At 47.6% G+C, this 20,284-nt stretch overlaps 1 protein-coding gene across 1 annotated transcript in view; it reads left to right on the forward strand.

Moving 5' to 3' along the window:
• NOTCH1 (notch receptor 1) overlaps positions 1–20,284 on the forward strand; it is a 79,509-nt gene that overhangs the window by 24,002 nt on the left and 35,223 nt on the right. Inside the window, 2 exon segments of the mRNA XM_007060998.4 lie at positions 17,481–17,743; positions 18,528–18,866. Of these exon segments, the coding sequence (XP_007061060.2) occupies positions 17,481–17,743; positions 18,528–18,866 (602 nt within the window).

The raw sequence follows: 20,284 nt of genomic DNA on the forward strand, positions 1-20,284 counted from the left end.
CCCACTTTTATATAGGTTGTGCGTGCTCTTTAACTGTTTGATGCATGCAGCACAGATCATGGGGCTCCATTTTGCCATGGTCCCCCAGCCTCCCCGACACTCCGGAAATCCAGAATCCCAGGAATATAATTGAGTTGTATCTAGAAGAGCTGGTCAACATTCTTTAGAATTCAAAATTGTAAATTTCAATGAGAAAACAGGAAAAACTGTCAGAAAAATGTTTGTGATTGCCTTCCCCTGTCCCCATTTTTCAACCTGCTTTAGTTTTCTAATGTCTGATCCAGAGAGCAGACTCCTCGTTCATCCCAACCCATCTGTTGCACTAGAGGTGTCCTTTAATTTGCGGGAGGAGGAGGACCTTTCCCAGTGGCCTGTCCATAACCCAGGTGGTGGCGGTGATGGTGATTTGTGTTATAGTGGTGCCTAGACGCCTGTTGTGCTAGGTGCTGTACAAACATCAAGTAAGAGGTAGCCCCTGCCCTGAAGATCTTAAAAATCTAAATAGACAAGATAAAGGAAAGGAGTTCCTATTTTTATCCCTGCTGAGGCAGAGGTTAAGGGACTTGCCCAAGGTCACACAGGCAGTATGTGGCAAGGCTGGGAAGTGAACGTGGGTCTTCTGACTCAGTGACTTAAGCACAAGACCATCCTTCCTCCCCCGAATTGTGGTGGCCTTGGAACAACCTCCTTGTCAGAGCCCTGTTGGAGGAGAAAGTAGTTTAAAACATGGAATGGTCCCGTGGTAGCCCCGAGGAATCATGGCAGATGGCCAACAGGACAAAGCTGTCTTTCCTTTCCACCTTTAGGCTGTGCCTGGAACATCTGGTGACTTGTTCACACAGCCACACTGGGAAGGCAGTCCAAGAAAGGATGCATCAGGCTGAAAGAGAGAGACTGTAGTATACCTCTGGCTAGCGCACAGATCTGGGACTCCTCCTGCTATTTGCGTTCCCACAGGGACCAATTTTCCATGCTTGTTTGTCTTCTCTCATGGCAGGAAAACCTTAGCTTGTACTGCACTAGACCAAGAGATGCAAGCTATCTTGCTGTCACCTCCATTTCCAGGTTGCAATTAAGTAGATGGGATGCTTCCAAAGTTAGCTAGGCTGACGCCCTGACGTTAAGCTGTCACGTAGACACTAGTTTTCATGTCTAATCCTTGGCAACGCTCCTCACAGGAATTCTGCGGTGACCACCATGGCTGGTGTGCACTCAGGGAGAGCAGCTTCCATGAGTTTATGCCTCTAAGTGGAAATCAGGATCTACTAATTGCTCTCAAGTGAACTGATTTTTCAGTGCGTGAATGAAACCAGGACACCAGCTGGAATACGGGAAGCAAATCTTTCTCTCTGTGTCCCCAAGAGCAGCTTTTCTCTACCAATGGGCCTTGCTATTGTTATTTGTATTGCGGTAGGGCCTGGAGCTGCAGGCAGAGATCAGGGTCCCATCCCACTAGGCACTGTACAAACACACACCTGAAAGGCTGATCATTTAATTTAAACTAAGAAATATGGGCTTGATTGTAGCCTATGTTCTCCAGCGAGAATTCAGCTGAATAGAAACCAGTGATCTAACTAGGTGAATAAACTCCTCTGTGTAGGAGTTTAACAGTAAAAACAGACCTAACAGTTGTTTTCAAGCAACCACTGAGTTACTAGACATGTATTTCGTTTACATAAAGGGACTTTTTAAAGACTTGCCCAAGAGGTAGACAGTTCTAGTTCCTGTTTATCTGCATGGAGATGACCATTATCCACTATAAATGCTGCAAAATAGTTTAATGAACTGGTTGTACACCACTGCCCTCTACTGCTTAGAATCAGAAATTGTTCAGCTGTGTCATATCCTTTATAGTGCATCCAACTCAAGGAGAGTCTCCTTTTCTTTGATGGTCATTGGCAAATGTTCCACTGTTGGGATATCCAGATAGTGTTTGGCCAGTTAGGGTTCTGCTGGAATTTGGCCAGTGAACAGGTCCAAATTGTGTTGCAACACCTCTGCTTTTGACCTACACAGGGAGTCGGATTATTGCATGGTGCGTGGATGATCTTTTGGCTCATTTGGCTACAGTGGAATTTAAAGCTTGCCATGAACATGATTTCTGAGCCCTCTTTTCGTCAAGACCAAAATGGCTGCCCCATGGAGGGGGCCAAGAGAATGAGGAGATCAAAGCAGAGACAAGACTATCCAAACATTTGGTTTGATGTTACTTTAGCACATGCTACATATATTCTTATCACAAAGATAATTGTTTAGCTTTGAGATACTGCACCAAATCGAGGAAGTTGCCTTTAAGGCTCAGTGGGGTCCATGCGCTAGTTTGTTGTTGGGAAAGGGCATGTTTTAGGATGGTGAAGTATGACGTGAAGCCCCGGAGGGAATACCTCATAGATTTGATTTTCATCTCCTCTGCTGTGCTGTTTCCGAGCAATGGAAAGAATGCTGTGCCAGGCGCTCTTCAGACACCAGGTCAGGTGGCTTATCTAGGATCATTGCTAAAAGGCCACAAATACTGTGGAACAACAGATTCGCTTCGTGGCTACTGCTGGGGTGTGCTCTACGCACATTCAGCATAGGTTGCATTTGTGTAGGACTTTTCATCCTAACTTTCTTTATAAACATTACACTGTGGGTTTGGGGAGCGTGATTGTCCTCATGTTACAGATGCAGAAATGGACGCACTGGGCAGTGAAGTGACTTGCCAAAGACCACACAACGAAGTTAGAAACCAGACTCCTGACTCCCAGTCCTGTGCTTTAGCCACAAGACCTTTCTTCCCCATAAAGCAACAGTTTCTTTTTCTGATCTATCGCTGTGCAACCAGATCTTGTGATAAGTATTTTTTTCTTTTACAGCTGCTCTTTCCATCTTTCCCTCTCAAGCCTCGCCAACATACACTAATGCTGTGAATGCTAACGAAGGAGAATGTTTGGGGCCAGATTGTGAAAGGTATTCAGCCCCTACATCTGTAGGTGCACCTTTCATGTGCCCACATCATTACCATTACTATGATGAAGGGGAGGAAATCCCTGTTCCAGTGAAATCACTGAAGATGTCTGCCTAAAAATTGACAGCATGATTCAGCCTATTTGTCCCTTTATGCAGCAGTGAGGTTCATCCCCAGGGAGGTATTAGAAGCCCTGTCTCTTGAGAATGCACAGATCCCCTGGGGAATTTACTGTAGGGAACACTCTTGTATTGCCAGCCATATGGGGGCTGGAGAAGGCCCTGTGTCTAATCTCTAACATGGGAGGTTAGCTCCTGCCTCTCCAAGCTCTGATATGTTCCTGGTACAGATGATAAAGTGCTGCTTTTATTGTCAGCTGGCGACATTACCCACCGGCTGATGAATAGCTGTAAACTTTGAACCCAGGCATTTGGTGTAAATAAATAAATAATCCCTATGATGTGAGAGCAGGGACTTGTCCATAAAACACCACCTGGAGCACAGCAGGGTTTGTAATCTCTGAGGGCGACACCTGTAATCAATGGGGCGAAGGGAATGCAGGAAATGCAAGGAGAAGGCTTGGCAATCTGGGGCTGGTGCGAGTGGCAGATGTCAGCTGTGGAGCTGAGAGCACTCTCACCTGCGAGTGTTGACTGCTATTCAGGAGGCAGAGGGAAACTACGGGCCCCATTAATTAATTCAAAGGCAGGGGGACTAATGAAAGCCATGACCCTTCCTCCCGAGACTTTCCCACAGGTGCTTTTACCTTAGGGGAAAACAAACATGGCCGTTTGTTTCCAGCAGCTGAGAGTTAGGAAGAAGTTACTTGCTCGTGCCTGAGATAAGCAGGTCAGTGTAAACTTGGTGGGGATGTCTAGAAGGTGTGAGGTGCTGGTTCCAAACTCACCCCCGCCCCCCTTCCCTCCCCACACCTTTTTTATTGATTCTTCCTCACTGAACCTAACCCCACCAGAAGGCCAGTCTTAAGGGAGCCCCCAGGCTGGTGTACTAGGCCACCAGCATTTTCTTCCTGGGGCATGTACTTAGCCTTGCTAGGTGGGATTACAAGCACCTCTGGCTATTTCCTAGAGCAGCTGCCATGCACCCCCATCTCCAATAAGTGACTCCGCCTCCTGAATGCCATGGTCCTAGGATTGCTGGAGCTCTGTGGGTGAAACAGTCTTGTTTGCCCTTCTCCCTCCTCTCAACCTGAGCTCGCACCCTGAATACACAGGAGCCACATGCTGACTCACCTTAGTTGTCACTGGGAAGTTTTAATGTTATGCCCCACGCAGGCTTTGTTCTGAGCCCTACTGACTCTCATTTGTGGCTTTATCCCTTTGCACTGGAGGCAACAGTGCCCAGCGCTGGCCAGGAAAACACCCACTTCCTGTGACAAGAGTTTTCCTCCTGCCACCCTGAAAACCTAAGTGGGGTGTCTGCGGCTGAAAGCTCATGGGTTAGTAATACTCTCGTGTGATGCTAACTGGGAAATGCAGGCTGGCTCTGTTTACGAGTGCTGATTCTGCTGTACACACCTGGCATCTTTTCAATAACCTCATCTGCAAGAAGCCCTTAAAATGCTGGTTGTTTCATAGCATAGGGTGTTACCATGTCTGTCTTGTGAGGGCTTTGCTGCTCTCCAGAATTCGCCTGCTCTCCCCCACCATGTGCCGCACGTCCCGTAGGAGCGTGGTCTTGGGTTTCTCGTCAGTCGTTTTTGCTTTGGGGGTGGGGAGGGCAGTTGGCTTGTCATCTGTCCCTGGGGTGGCAGATGGGAGCTTAGCTTAGAAAGGAAAACAGCAACACTCTGAATTAGTCCTGGGTTAAAGGTCACAGAAACATCTGCCTTAGGATGCTTTCAGTGGCTGCATTTCTATAGTGTATGAGGGACAGAACCTGTTGCTGGTAAGCTGACAGAAAATCCCTGCACAGTGGAAATATTGAAATAAGTGAACAAAAGGGGAGGCGCTATTTGTTGAACAACAGACACGGGCCAGCCTTTGGCATGCGTCCTCCCCGTCCCTGCACGCTGTCAGCCCCCGAGTCTGCACTTTGAGCTTCTGTGCCACTATCTCACCAGCCCCGTCTAAGGACGCAGTTAGACTAGTCTCTTTGCAATCAGCTCTGTGATACTCTGGAGGCCGGATTGAGACCAGACATAGGGAAGAACAGCTGGCTTCAGTGGAAGATACCTGGTCTGCACTGGGCCCTGGGTATTTACATTGTATTTACCTCTTTTAAATGCATATTTGAGTACACCATATTCTTAGACACTCAGCACGCAGGAAATGAATTTATTTTGGGTGTGCGTAATGTAAAAACATTAGAACAGGTACCCAACCAACTCTATATCCACAAATCATACGAGCATGTGTGTGGGTGTGGTTTACGCGCACACACTTATACAATCCATGGATGTAGAACTGGTTGGGCACCCTAATATTTCTAATATTTGTGTTGTAATCTGTTAGAGCCTGGGATAGACACAGTGGATGAAAGTGACCATACTACGTAGCATTTCAAGTCAGCCATAGTCCAGCAGCTGGTGCATGGAGTTGGGGGCTGCTACTCCCAGTTCTGCCACTGTGACTCACAACATGGTCTTGGGCAAGTCACTTCACCTTTTGGTGCGCCATCTATAAAAGGGAGAGCAGCGTGCAATGATCCCCACCTTAGCAGAGCAGCTTGAGATCTGGGGATACAACATGCTAAAGAAATGCTAAGGATTATGAATTAGAACCTCCCCAGCCACCTTTTTTTTTTTTTTTTTTTTTTTTTACCATATTACATTTTATTACTGGAAAATTTGGCAGGGACATACCTTTAAAAAAGCCAAACCCACCACAGTGGTGTCACGGGAGCTGACCCATCAACCTCCCTGTGTCATCGCTAAACTGAAAGGACGTCAGAGTGAGCGTAAAGAGCAAGAAGCCCAGCTGGTGTAAATCGGTATAGCTCCATTGCGATGAGCCGACGTACGGCAGCTGAGAATGCTGCACAGTATCTGTGTATCTGCACATGTCGGAAACCGGTTGCTTTATCGGCATTCTGTTATGTCTTATCCCCATTTTGCGCAAGATCTCACCTGATCGTATCAGTCACATTTGAGTCAGATCATTTTGAAAATGTTATCTTAAAAATGCAGGGGATTTTGGGGGTCAGGAGGCAACTTTGTCACTGGTGCGTCCTCTCCTAGTGTGCTAACTTAACCTTTTCCCACCCAGGCAGCATCTTAAATAACTTAGCGAGGTCAGTGTGGGTGCAAGGGAAAGTATTTGGTGAAAGGTGTTGAGCTCAGGTGTCATTTGCCTGTTGGAGTCTTCTATCCATCCTTTCTTTTTGCAGTTGAAATATTTGACACTTCATCGCCAGGTTAATGAATAAATGGAAGCTTCTCCCAGCAGGGAGAACACAGATATTTTAGCCATTCTTGTTTGCTTTGGGAACGGGCTGTGGATGGGTCAGGATTTCTGCCTTGGGAACTGATTTCTGGCTTGAGCAATTGGTTGTTTCAAAGGGAATCTGGGGTTTGGGAGAAAGCAGATCAACTCCGTGATGCAAGGGGGTTTGCCTATATTCTGCCTGTCAGCAAATGAAAACGAATGTGTATCTTTGACACGTCTAGTGCAAATTCTTATTCAGCTCAGATTGCCCTGCTGTATAAAGGCAGTTTGCTTAAGGATGGGATTTGTTATGTGGAGTATTGGTGTAGCCCATAGAGCTAGCTGCTGCATTTATTTAATTCAGCAGTAATGCAAGGACCCTACAAGCCTGTCTCCTGTAAGACATGGGCTTCAGCAGTTAGCATATGGCTTGAGGCCTATGAACTTTGGCACAGACCAGTGGCCTAACGGTCACCCCTAAGTTTTGGGGAACTGTGCGTAGAGTGTTTAAGGGAGACGTTTGTCCATAACGACACCAGCCAGCTACAGGAACATGAGCTAACACCACCTTTGGGATATTTTAGGATGGGAATGTTTGCAGATGTCTAACCACAAGAGTTCCATGGAATGAAGTGACATATTGGAGAATAAGCTGAGATCATTAATATACTAACTTATAGGAGAAATGCAGCCCAACATTAGTAGGGTGAGGACATACAAATAAGGAAGAGGGGAGAAACCCCTACTGAATATGCATTAAACATAGTAGCATCAGTGTAACATATTAAAGAAATTGTACACCAGCCTGTGGGCAGGAGAAGAGAGAGATTTAGCCTTTGGGAGGTACCTGGATGATGGCCATTGGTGATGAGGAGGATGGTGATGAGGAAGATAATGGCTAACACTTCAGGTTGTTGTGCAAGGGGTGGTGTGAGTATATGGATGTTCAGATGCACATTCTGCATCTCTACCTAGGTTAGAGTGTTTGTGACGTTGCTAACTATATTAATAAACTATTGCAAATACACCAGGGTTGCTAAAGTGTGAGTGTTGCAACTGTGCCCATCGAGGTTTACAACTATACAGTCATTTTAATAATACTGGGCCTGATCTCAGGACAAGAACCTGTCAAACCTCAAAGTGATAACTGAGAATTCTTACGGAATCAATGTAATTAATATATGATTCATAGATCGGGCTGCATGGGTGAATGAGGCTAGGAGGGCTAAAAGTCTGTCTCTAAACGCCCTGCTAAAACATTTTGGCCCCAGGGCAGTCACACTATCCTGGACCAAAACCCCGTAAAGTTCACTGTGCTGTGGCCAGTAGCTTGTATCTTGTTTACTTTCCTAAGCTGAGCAGGGTTGGGTCTGGTTAGTAGTTGGATGGGGTGGGAGACAGCTAAGAAAAACCTGGGAAGAGCACTACCAACACTGCTTCCTTCTTCCGTCTGGCCTGAGTTAAAACAATAAATGCTGCATCATGGTGCTAGAAGGGGCTATGCTGTCCTTTTGCATTCAGTGAAAACCAAGGTTAACTGACGACGGGATCAGTCTGAAAGATCTCCCCACTTGTGATCAGGAAAGATCCCGTGGCACTTTTCACAAGAGTTAGGGCTGGATTTTCAAAGGAATTTAGCCAAGGAACTGAGCGCTGGATTTTTAAAGGTATTTCGGCACCTGGTGGGATTTTCAGAATCCTCTAGTTGCCTTGGCTAATTTCCATTTCAGACTCTGACATTTCACTTCCCTGAATCCCAGTATTGTCAGCCCCAAATTCATGAGTGAGGCCCTAAAATCATGAGATTGATTTAAAAATCAGAAGATTTAAAATAATACATTTTGGATTCTTTTTATTTGCCTTTGGTTTCTGAGCCTTTAGGTGTCACATGGATCATGTTTTCGAGCTTTTCTCTGCAACCATAAGGACCAGAAACTTTTTTTTAAATGAAAGCTGAGCTTGTCAGCTAATCACAGGATTCCCAGAGCTGGGGCTTGAATTAAAACACCAAACAGTGTCAGACTCGCAATAAAATTGCAAAAGTTGGCACTCAGTGGAATCTTCTTTGTATTTCAACTAACTACAGTACCCTTCACTCCCTGTTCTAAGTGTGGATCCCGCAGCCACTTGCACATACAAGTAAAGTTACTCCCCTGTGTGTCTGCAAATATGGGCCCATGAACTGCAGAAGTTGGTGGTTTTTCATGACAAATGATTCTTGTTTGTAAAGAGCTGTAAGATCCTGCAGGGTGGGCAGTGCTAGAAACGTATAAGATATTATTAATTATCTTGTTTCCATGCCTTACGAGCATGGAAAAAACAAGCTTAAGTGCAGGAGTTGCTGGTGTCAGCGTTCAGTATTCCTGATGAGACTGATAACCATTTGATTGTCTCTGCAAAGACGGCAATATTCATGCCCGCAGCTGGGGGATAGAGGAAGCCCTCACTCCATAGTTTTGAAAAGATAATCAGATTAATGTGAACCTGCAAGGAGAGCTCCACAGAGTGAGATTTGATGATAGCTATTTCCCTAGAGTTGGATTAGGAATATGTTTTCCCCAATGGCAGGTGGGAATGACATCCCATTGCTTCCAGTACTGAGTGCATAGCAGAGAGAGACACCGGACACTTTTTCTTTCCTTTCTTTCTAGTTTTGATGGTTTTAATTCAGCAGTTGCAGGGAATTAGGGGCCGTGATCCTGCAATTGGGTCTGTGCAGGTGGCTCCTGGAGTCTGTGCAGAGCCCTGCCGGGTCTTAGTCAATGTACCATATAAACCTGCAGTGTTGCATTGATTACAACAGGAATAAAGCCAGGTGGGTTTTGTTTGGTTGCTTTTTGTTTAAAACTTGTTTTAATAGTAAATTTTATCCAGTCTTTCTGTGTCTGCCCCTATCTGCTCCTTCAAGAAAGAAACTAAAGGTGCTAATATTACCAAGTCCATTTTATCAGAGGGGTAGCCATGTTAGTCTGTATCCACAAAAACAACGAGCCGGACTCCTCGTTGTTTTTCAAGTCGCTTTTGTCTTGCATCCTTTGCACACATCAGTTCCCTTTCTTTCAGAATAGTTCTGCTGTCTGGTATGGCCAGAGTTTTCTCTCCCAAGGAGTGTTCCGAACTTCCAGATGTCAGGACTTAGGCCCTGATTCAGCAAATCAGTTGAATGCATACTTATATTCCAGGTTTCAGAGTAACAGCCGTGTTAGTCTGTGTTCGCAAAAAGAAAAGGCGTACTTGTGGCACCTTAAAGACTAACCAATTTATTTGAGCATAAGCTTTCGTGAGCTACAGTGATGCATCCGATGCGTCTGATGGAGTGAGCTGTAGCTCACGAAAGCTTATGCTCCAATAAATTGGTTAGTCTCTAAGGTGCCACAAGTACGCCTTTTCCTTTTACTTATATTCCAGTGAGTCTTAAGCACATGCTTAATATTAAGCATTGTGCTTAGGCACTCTGCTAAATAGGGATGGAGCAAAGCAAATGCTTAAATGCTTTGCTGAATTGGGGCCTATAAGCAGTGTTGTCAAATGAATTTTGGCCCCAAATGTTCAGAATTTCTACAAAACCACCTTTTCAAAACCTAAGAGCAACAAAAATATTTCTGTGAAACTAAAGAAAAATACAAACCCAACAGCTATTTTAAAACAGCTGCCCGTAGTGCTTGTAAGCTGTAGGTTGCTGCACTAAGAAATTGAAAGGGAAACTGACTCTAAACAAATATAAAAGTGGCTTCCTTGTCCAAGGTGTGAGAAATGCAAAAAGTAAACAAAGAGCATAACAATTTATAGCATCTTAACACTTTTTTTGCTGTTAATGTTCTGCAGTGTTACTGATGACCTAGGCAGGGACGTTGGTTTGTTTAAAATAAGATTTGTAAATTTAGAGACCCTTTAACATGATCTTATATTCATAGACTTTTAGGACCTTTTTTGATCAACTAGTCTGAGCTCCTGCATAACACAGGCCAGGAACTTTCACTCTGTGATTGCTGCATCAGGCCCATAACTTCTGATTGAGCTATAGCCACTGAATCTTAAAACGCTGCTAACAAGAATCTAAATTGGAAATGGTCCGAAAACTAATTGGGGGGGTGGGCTTTACTCCCAGCAGTTTCCATGTGAGCCTTATTTCAAATCCTGACAAAACCCCACCACACATGAATCTGAATTCCAATTATGGAATTACTAAGAACCCACCACGTCCCAGTTCCCTTTGATTCAATTCCCACTAGAACATGGTTGAGTGCCAGATGAACTGAGGCTGATATTAAAAGGAGAGTGGTTTCCAAGATTATAATGTCACTGCAATTCAGTACATCCCTGGATACAGAATCCTCTTCCCCCGCCCCTGCTTCTCACTTCACAAACCATTGAGCCTCTGCAGGGACCCTACATAGGAAGGCGCCACTGAGCGAGCTGAAGACGGTTTCACAGCGTATTCCTAGCGGCAGAGCTCAGTTTGGTTTGGTTTGGTTTTAATACGGCACATTGGGGTTTTTTGTTTGTTTCTCTCTCTCTAGGATGGAGACGGGTGAGAATCTTGCGACGTTCTCATCGCAAGCAACTGTGAAAGTTCTGAGGATTGTTTTAAAAAAAGGGGGAAAATGGTGGTTTTAACAGATGACTGCACACTTTAGCAGTTTACAGCCGGCGTGCCTTCGCTGGCCCTCTGGGACGGAGAGGAGGGGTGCGCTGCACAATGGCCTCTCTCATAGGAACAGCAGGCTTCAAAACCAGCCTGTTGAATTCCCTAACGCAGGGATGCAATTCAGCCACCCAGAAGTCCACTTCCTTCCCCATCCCCGAAGCTGCCCCCCGCCCACCCTGTGCAGCTCTTGAAGTTTATTGGATGGCAGGGTACACGGCAGCTGCCGTCCCCTCATTAACATGCACACCTGCTCCCCACAGCCTTTTGTGTGTCCAGCAGATGCCCTGATTTATTATTATACACATTTTCTTTTTCATTGGGCCTGGATAATGCCATCTCATTAACTCAAAATGTCTCCGAATCCTGACAAATTCTCACACAATCCCCAACAATGAAATCAGAATCAGGTTAAAAAAGGGGGGGGACTGGCTGTGGGAGGAGGGGGGACGGGACCTAGATGTATTCCTGCCTCTCTCATCTCCCAGTAGAACTTTTTGCAACCTGCTTCTTTGGTGGCTTTAGCACAGGCTGGAATGCCTCTGGGTTTTACGCTTGCTATGCTTCGTTGGAAGAATCGCCCCTTTGGGGCTTAATAATATTCGGCATTTTGTAAACTCTTTGGTGGTTTGCAGGCTATCAGGGTGGGACCACAGGAACCTCACACTTCTGAAGCAGTTCAGTATTGCCCAGTGTCAGGTTTGAAACGAGGCTTTGTGGAGCGGCGAAGTATTCATTAGAGAAAATCAAGATAGTTCAGCTCAGTGTGTTTCTGATCCTGTTCCCTCCGGGAGCTGAGGACTCAGCTGCTTGGAGGATCAGATGTTAAATATGCACATATTATTTATTTCTGTTACGGTAACACCTAAGCACCTCGAGCAAGGATCCGGCCCTTGCTGTTCTGGGTGCTGCACAGACGAGGAACAGAGATGCCAGTCCTTGACCTAGAAAGCTCACAATAGGACAGGACCCAACAGATGGACAAAACACAAATGGGAGCTGTTGGGAGGATGAGATCACAATGAAGTAACAGAGTTGCATGTGAGAACAGAAGGCTCAGCTTGCCACTTGCATAACCTGAGTTAGGCTCATGGCAGTGTTTACTCATACTAACGATGTTCGTAAAGCTATGCCAACAGGAAGTGAAGTAAGAGGCATCTCATGCTTAAAGATCCAGGTAATTTTTTCTTTGCTGCTAAACATGGCAGGGTGAAATGGCAAAGAAGCCTTGTGCTGGCTTAAAGGCCTCAGTTCACATCAGTGGTGCTAGCAGCCACTGTTTGTTTTCTATGAACTTCTGTACAAGTGACTCTTTGCCACCGCTGTTCACATGGAAGTTGGGGAAAGCAGAAGTCTCTCCAGTCCTCGTGCAAATATATTTGCACAAATGCTTGCACCATAAATAGCTTATCCAACTCCTCCTCCTTTATAAAAGGATTAAGTTATCCAGTCACGAGTGCAAAAAAATACTGTGACCTCGAATGACCAATCGCAAAGTGTAACTCGTGACTACCCACAGCCAGTAGCTTGTCAGCAAATCCGCAGATTTGGTCATGTGGGGAAAAGAAAGCATTGAATGAGTTTGAAGGGTGATCGAATTCTTAAATATTGACAAGTGGGGAATTAAAAAAAAGAAAAAAGGGGGTTTCAGGGCCAGATTCGCAGCTGGTGTGAATCAGCATCTCTATAGTCATGTCGGTGGGGCTATGGGGACTTATGCTAGTTGAGGCTCTGTCTCTAACCAATTTACTGAGCTGTAGTGCTAACATTTCTGGCAACGGCAGGAGGGATTCTGATCACAGCTCCCCACTGTGAGTAGCTTTATTGAATGTGGCTGTTAAAAGCATGTGACCAGAGCCCAGATCCAGTGCCTGTTGAAGTCCGTGGTGGTCTTTCCATTGACTTCAACGGGCTGTAGATCAGGGCCCAAGAGCTACAGAACTACGCCTCGTCGTAACTCACTACAATCTTTCTCCAAACTCATTTCCCCCAGTTACAGCTTTGATGGTCGCCAAATAATGTGAAATAGGCAAATGTCTGGAGGAGAATTTAACAGGGTGGGCCAAACTCTGCTCTCAGTTACATCTGTGTAAATCTGGAATACCTCGATATGCCAGGCCACCCTGCCGCTGTCTGCAGAACAGTGACTCTGGAATTACAGCTGCGTCACCAGGCTCAGGATCCAGCCCATGTCCGTCACATTTCACTCCTTATGTGCTCCTTTTCTGGGGAGGCTGCTGATCAGAGTCTGGCAGGGCCAAGGCAATGGAGTAAAGCTCCCTTTGAAGCGCAGTAATGCGAGCATCCCAGTTCAAAGAGCGAAATAAACAGCATCTTGTGTTGAAAAGGCCAAACAAAAGGTGCTGAGCCGGGCGGATTTGTGCCAGAGAGGTGTTGACGAGACTTGTCTCCAGAACCTTCTTTTGAGGATCAAGTGCCCTCCCTCTTGCCTCTGAAAGTTTTTCCCCATCCCACCCTTCCCCCTCCCTGTTGTCATCAGCTTGGAGGGGTCTCTGCTGCGGGTCGGGTCATTCCCAACAATGGGGTGCATTGAAATCCGATTGTTGTCCCCTCCCCCCGCCCCCTTCTTGTTTAATTCATGAGTGAATCAAAGAGAACAACTGGGCGCAGACATAAGGGCGAACCCCATTTCGTTGCAGGGGATTCATCTTTGCTGGGAGGATTTGGGAGTGTGGGGTTAAGGGAATCTCTTCGAAGCATTAAGCCTGGTCAGTTACTGGAGGACCGGGGATACCACAAAGCAAACTTAAGCAACCACTGTTTGTGAGTCAGGAATGACAATTTATTCCATGCATAGCATGTCAATCCCCTGGTCCTGCAAGCTGCAGAGCACCCTGAGCTCCTGCCGACTTCGGTGCTGGTTGAAGTTGCTCAGCCCTTTCGCAAGGTCACTGTTTCACAGCTTCCATTTTCTGCTGGGTTTTACCCATATTTATTTGGGGCCAGATCCTTCCACCCGTTACTGAGTAGCCCTTTACCGCGTGAGCAATCTTGTTGATTTCAGTGGGGCTAGGTGCAGAATAAGGTAACAAAAACAATGCATGCTTTGATATCACGCTTGTCAGGAGTAGATCTCAGTGTTTTATAAAGGAGATCAGTGTCTTTACGCTGGGGGGCAGAATCTGGCCCTTATTTCTTCCTCCTCTCTTCCTCCCTGCCATCATCCCTGAAAGGCTGGCTTATGTTAAAGCACATAAGTGTTAGGTCAGAAAACACTCCCCATTTGCAACCCATTCCCATCACCTGGTTTTGTTTTTTCATGAGCCAGTTGGCTTGGACCTTTTGGCTTTTGGTAACAGATGGTTGGGCCAGTGGCCATTTCATGTGTCTTTTTTTAAAAGGCCTTCATGCTGAGATAAGGATCAGGCATGTGTTTGTTTGGCCCCCTCCCACTGTTGGAGAGAATACTGCTTTGGAAAGCGTTTATCTTCAAGGAAGATCTGAGCAGCTGTTTAGGAAGACTGTAATGTAAGAGAAAGCATAAATATGCCACACCTGTTATCCAGGCTAAAGCTGAGCTCTTGTTTGCCAATGCTGAGATATGTTTGACTCTGATTTCTGCAAGACAGGGAAGTTGGGGAAGCTGTCAGTTGTTGATGAAATAGTAATACTGTAAAGTTTACATAAAGCCAGAAGGATCTCAAAGCACTTTACATGAGCGTTGTGGCCCTTTTAGGCCCCCATCCAGCCAAGCACTCAAGCTGACGAGTAACTTTAATAACATAAATAGTCCCATTAACTTCAGGGAAATGACTCAGGTCTTAGCGTTATACACATGCTCAAGGGCTTTGTTAGACTAGGGGCTTTGGCTGCTGCACATCTCAAAATGCAAAGGGGCCCCTGATCACAGATCATTCTGAAGGCACTTTGCATGCAACCCCTTTAAGCTCTCTGCTGTCAGGTTGCAAGTGGCCAAGATCTTGAGACAAAGTGGTGGAATTAAGAGCATGGTCGGAAAGGCCAGCTGTATGTTTCAGGGCAGAGGGGTGGAAATTGACCTGTCAACGTCAAATCTGGCTTACTGTTTAGGAGAGGGGCGAGGAATCTATCCAGAAGCATGTGGGTACAAAGACCTCCTAGCACTGTTCAGAATACTCTCTGCTGTCCCACAAACCCTGATTGGGTCTCTAGAGGGACTTCGTCGTATGATTGCAATGTGGCATTTTAGTTAAACATCCAAAAGCCTAATGGGCAGAGCACTGGACTGGGACTCAGGAGACCTGGGTTCTATTTCCAGCTCTGCCACGGGCCTGCTGGGTGACCATGGACAAGTCACTTTTCTGTGCCTCAGTTTCCTCATCTGTACAATGGGGATAATGACGCTGGCCTCCTTTGCAAAGCGCTCTGAGATCTACTGATGATGAGTGCTACATGAGAGCCAGGTGTTATTATTTTGCAGGTCTCTGCATGCTACCCGGCTGGGGCTGGCATATGTTCCATGCTTCTCTTTCATCTTTTCCTTCCTTTCTCTCTTAGTGTGAAATTCACCCTTCTCCAGAGAAGCCGGCACAAGGCCTGTACCCCACGTAAATCTTCAAAATAGGCCTCAAGTGGTCCGTTGTCCTCGCTCTCTATACAGGGAGGAATTTCAAGCAGAGTGAATATATCTCACACACACGTATCATCAGTGCTTGGGTCGCTTTGATCCTTAGACTTGCATATTAAAAAAAAATCAATAAAATGGTATTTCCAGCAAACATGCGTTATGCTGACTGGCATCCCTTAAAGAAATAGACCCCAACAGCTCTGATATTGATTAGGGACAGGAGGGGGGGTTGGGGATTGTTCTTCCTCTGCTCAGCTGGTCTGAGAAAGGCAATTTGCTTGGATCCCAAGCCTCAGTTATTTGGTTGTGCTTCAAGGGGGTCGGAAGATGCCCCACAAGCTCTTTGAAATCTCAGTGATTTATGGCACTCCTGTGCTCTGGAAAATGTTGGAGACAGGTGGCAAGGGATGGGAGCTACAGGGTGTGTGTGAAAGTGATTCCCACGCAGGCATGGAAGTTGGCAGCTTTGCGGGCTGCAGGGAGTGTTTTTCTTTCTCTCCTCCACAGCAGGTCGCGGGGATAATCAAAGGTGCCCATGAAAGGACGGGGAAGGGGAGAAGCCAAAACAGATGCTGTAACTGAAACCACATGTGCAAAAATTGTCCTAAGATAAAGCAACCCGGTGCTATGGACCAAGCACAGAAGCCTATCTCAGGCTTTAGGAGGGAAAATGCCTATTCAAGCTGAGAGCACAGGATCTGTATGCTCAGTGTTAGTCTAACTACCTTTTTACAACACATCTGAGATGGGAAGTGGGCTCTTCTCTGTCTGATTTTAGCACAGACTGAACTTCTCCCTTTCTTTTCCCCTGCACAATCCACCTAGCTGTCTTGTACCATGTGTATTTAACCCCCGACAGCCTGCACTGAGCTGCCAAAAATGGGAGCTGCTGTTTGCCCTCTGTGTGTTTACTTTGTTTTTAATGATCAATGTGTAACTCAGTCTGAGACTAAACCCGGCATTTTCTCATCGGTGTGATGGTCACACCCCACAAGGCACATGGTAACAGATCAGAGAAGAAACATTACAGTTAATAAACCTTATATTACTGTAGTACCTACAGGCCTGGATCAGGATCGGAGCCCCATTGTGCTAGGTGCCATAAGCACCAACTCCGTGGCCTAGGGCAGGAGGCAAGGCTTTGAGCACCCCCCCAGGAAGTCAGAGCCTCTGCTAGGTGCTGTACAATCATGTGATTACACGGTCCCTGTCATGTGGCGCCTGCAATCCAGTCTGCACAGGCAGACTCCATACCAGTCAGTGAGTCTCCTCACAGACGCAAGGGGTCCACCTGCACAGATCCGATTGCAGGAAGGGGGTTAGGTGCTGTCTGACTTGCCCAGTGGCTTTGTCTGTGGTTGTTAGGGCTGTGAAATTCTGGATAGAGGCTGCACTTGGGAGGAGGAAGAACATCCTAGGGATGAAGAAAAATGTCCCCTTTTACTTTTCCCTGCCGTCAGAGCGGGCACCGCAGCACCGGTAGGAACTAGTTCGCTGCCACAGCTCTTGTGTGAGTGATAGTACCTAGCACACTCCAGAGAAGGATCTCACAGCACTTCCTCCACACTGATTAAGCATCATGATACCCCCTTCTGGGAGGCGTGGGACCAAGTTGCTTCTTTGATGCTAAAAGTTTGGCCTTATCCCCTTGTATCGTAGCCTGGTGGCTATCGGGGATTAAGTCACCTGCGGCCGCGTGTTTCCAGAACCAATCTGCACCAATTGAAATGTTATTTGTTGCATTGCTGTGTATGCGGCTGGCCTGTCTGAGAGCTCACCACTGGCCTCTGCAGCTAAGAATTTAGATACACAAGAGAAATGGACCAAATCAAACCCTTTCCCCTGCGCTTGCCGACTCTCTGCAGGGGCCACTTTATCTTGGGAATGGTGGGGAGGTCTGATTGACTCTGACTTGGTGTCTTTTCTTCTCCCCAGATGCAACAGTGCCCACGTAGGTGACCGGTGCCAGCTGCCAAACCCCTGCCTCAGCTCGCCGTGCAAGAACGCCGGCACCTGCCACCCGGTCATCCGTGGCAACGCTGTGGACTACACCTGTTCCTGCCGCCTGGGCTTCACAGACAGGCTGTGCCTGACGCCTGAGGAGAACGCCTGCCTCAACAACCCCTGCCGCAATGGAGGGACCTGCGACCTGCTCACGCTGACTGACTACAAGTGCCGGTGCCCTCCGGGGTGGTCAGGTGGGGCCAGCACACATACCTCCGTCGGGGAGCCCCGAGAGCCCCACTGCCCCCATCCCCAACACACAGGGGTGGGATTGTTGTAATGCCCTGCATGGAGCAGAGTCCCCAAAGCCAGGATGCGCCTTAGAAATCCAGGGTGAGGGGCATTTACAAAGCCTGCTCCCACGTAGCAGCCCCCATCCAGTCTTCTAAGGGGGCTCACTGCAGCTGGTCAGGGGCAGGAGGGCCCATGCAGAGCAACATGGGGTGCTTCCTCCTGTCCCCAGGCAGCGAGTGTGCTGCCGTCCTCATGGGTGTGTGGGCCTCCTACATGACAGTGCTATCCAGTGCCTGTTCATGGGAATGGGTAGAAAGGGGGAGGCTTAGAAACCAGCCTCGAAACTCCTACAGGCTCCAGGGAAGGCAACAGCGACTCCATCCTTTGTCCTGTCCGCTCTGCGGGGACACGAAAGATCCCTTTGGTTAGCGGAGTGGCTTGTCCCATTCTCCTCTTGCTAGCGTGCAGCGGGCCAGGCGTCATGCGAGAGCAGCATGTGTACAGCTGGGACGCGCTTTGGGGTGAGGGGTGCTATCAAGACGGGGAGTGTGTATTGTGAATGAAACATACCTCTGTGCAGGCTGAATGCCAGTGCAAATTCTCTGGGGAGGAGCACCGTTCAGCCACTGGAATCCCAGAGAGGGGGCAGGATTGGGGAGCACAGGAACCCACAAGGGACTCTGCATCTATTTGCCCTCTGGTGAGCTGCAATCTCCAGCCTCACCCTCTTTGTTCGCTCCCCAGGTAAGACCTGCCAGCAAGCAGATCCCTGTGCCTCCAACCCCTGTGCCAACGGAGGGCAGTGTGTTCCTTTCGAAGCCCATTATGTCTGCAAGTGCACAGCGGGCTTCCACGGGGCCAACTGCAAGCAGGACGTGAACGAGTGCAACACCAGTCCTCCCATCTGCAAGAACGGCGGGAGCTGCACCAATGAGGTCGGGACCTACCAGTGTTCCTGCAAGCCAGCATACACGGGCCAGAACTGTGAGCACCTCTATGTGCCTTGCAACCCCTCGCCCTGCCAGAATGGGGGCACTTGCCGTCAGACCGGCGACACCACCTATGACTGCACATGTCTTCCAGGTACGGCCCGCCTTTCTTACTCTTTGCCCACGGCGATCCAGGGGTGAGGGCACTAGTGTGGGTCTTGGGAGATCAGGGTTCATTTCCTTGCTCTGCTACAGGCTCCCTGTGTGACGTGGGGCAAGTCACTTGGGGTATGTCTACACTGCAGTTGGGACAGCACCTGTAGGTGTAACAGAGCTAGAGTTGATTGAGTTAGCTTGATAAAAGTATCCGTGTAGCTGCCAAGAATGTACCCTGGGGTCGAGGGTAGGAGGGTGGCTAGCCCCTGCCGATGCAGCTACACTGCTATTTTTAGCAAGCTAGCTCAATCCGTGCTAGTTCAGATATGTCTACACGTACCGCAGTCACACTTCCTAATTGCAGTGTAGACATACCCTTAGTCTCGCCGTGCTTCAGTTCCCCCTTTGCAACATGGGCAATAACAGCTCGTCCCTACTGCAGGGGTGCTGTGGGGATAAATACCATGTTAGATTGTGAGATGCTGAGCTGCAACATTGGTGAGGGCCATATAAACGTCTCCGATCAGTAGATTTGTCCGAGTTGCCATTCATTTTGGAGGACTGATTTTCATCCTATTGTCCCTGAACTACTGAGGTGCAGAAAGCTCAGCAAATTCAAAACCTTTCCAAGGAACTACAGTGCAGTCTACCTGGAGTGACCACTCAAGGGACTGAGAACAACCAGCTCTAACAGAGGTGGAACAAAGATGTCCTCAGTAAGTCTGGGCGCATACTTTGTGGCAGTCCCTAATGACGGGAAACATCACCTCAGAGCTTATCTCCAGCTGGAAATTGACTCCAGAAGGTAATCTGGAATAGTTATTTCAGCAGAAGCCCCCGTGCAGACACTCTTACTCCAGCCGAAGAGGGCCTTTTTCTGATTTAGCTTAATTCACTTCTAAAGTGGCACAATTATTCTGGAATAGCTAGTTTGGTAAATTTCCAAGTGGAGACAAGCCACTGTTAGGGGAGGCCTCTTGGCCTGAGTTGGAGAAGGGAGACCCTCCCCGTGCTCTCTGCTGCCCCTGCTGGGCAAACCAAGGAACAAGACAGATCAGTTCCTGTAGCTGAATAAATGACTGTGAAAGGGGAGAATGTGGGAGAGCGAGAGAGGGGAAGGAAAGGGGTGGGGTTACCTGCTCTGGGTTAAATTTGTCCCTCTGCAGAGGCAGTGGGCCCAGGTCTAAGCGAGTGAGGACTTAAGTGGAGTTCAGGTGTCGGGCTAACTTCTCACCAGTCAGGGACATGAACCCAGGCCTCTGAACTCAGGGAGACCTTTCAGTTCCCTCGTGCTGCGGAGGTTTTCACCGCAGCGCGCTGGGGTCAGAGCCTGAGCAGCTGGAGTGGAACTGGTTGAGCTTTGCTCGTGGGTGTGAGACAGCTCCCTGGCTTCTGTGGCAGCGAGGTGCTCGTGGC

Source organism: Chelonia mydas, chromosome 16 (genome assembly GCF_015237465.2).
Source record: "Chelonia mydas isolate rCheMyd1 chromosome 16, rCheMyd1.pri.v2, whole genome shotgun sequence".
NCBI classification, from domain to species: Eukaryota; Metazoa; Chordata; order Testudines; family Cheloniidae; genus Chelonia; species Chelonia mydas.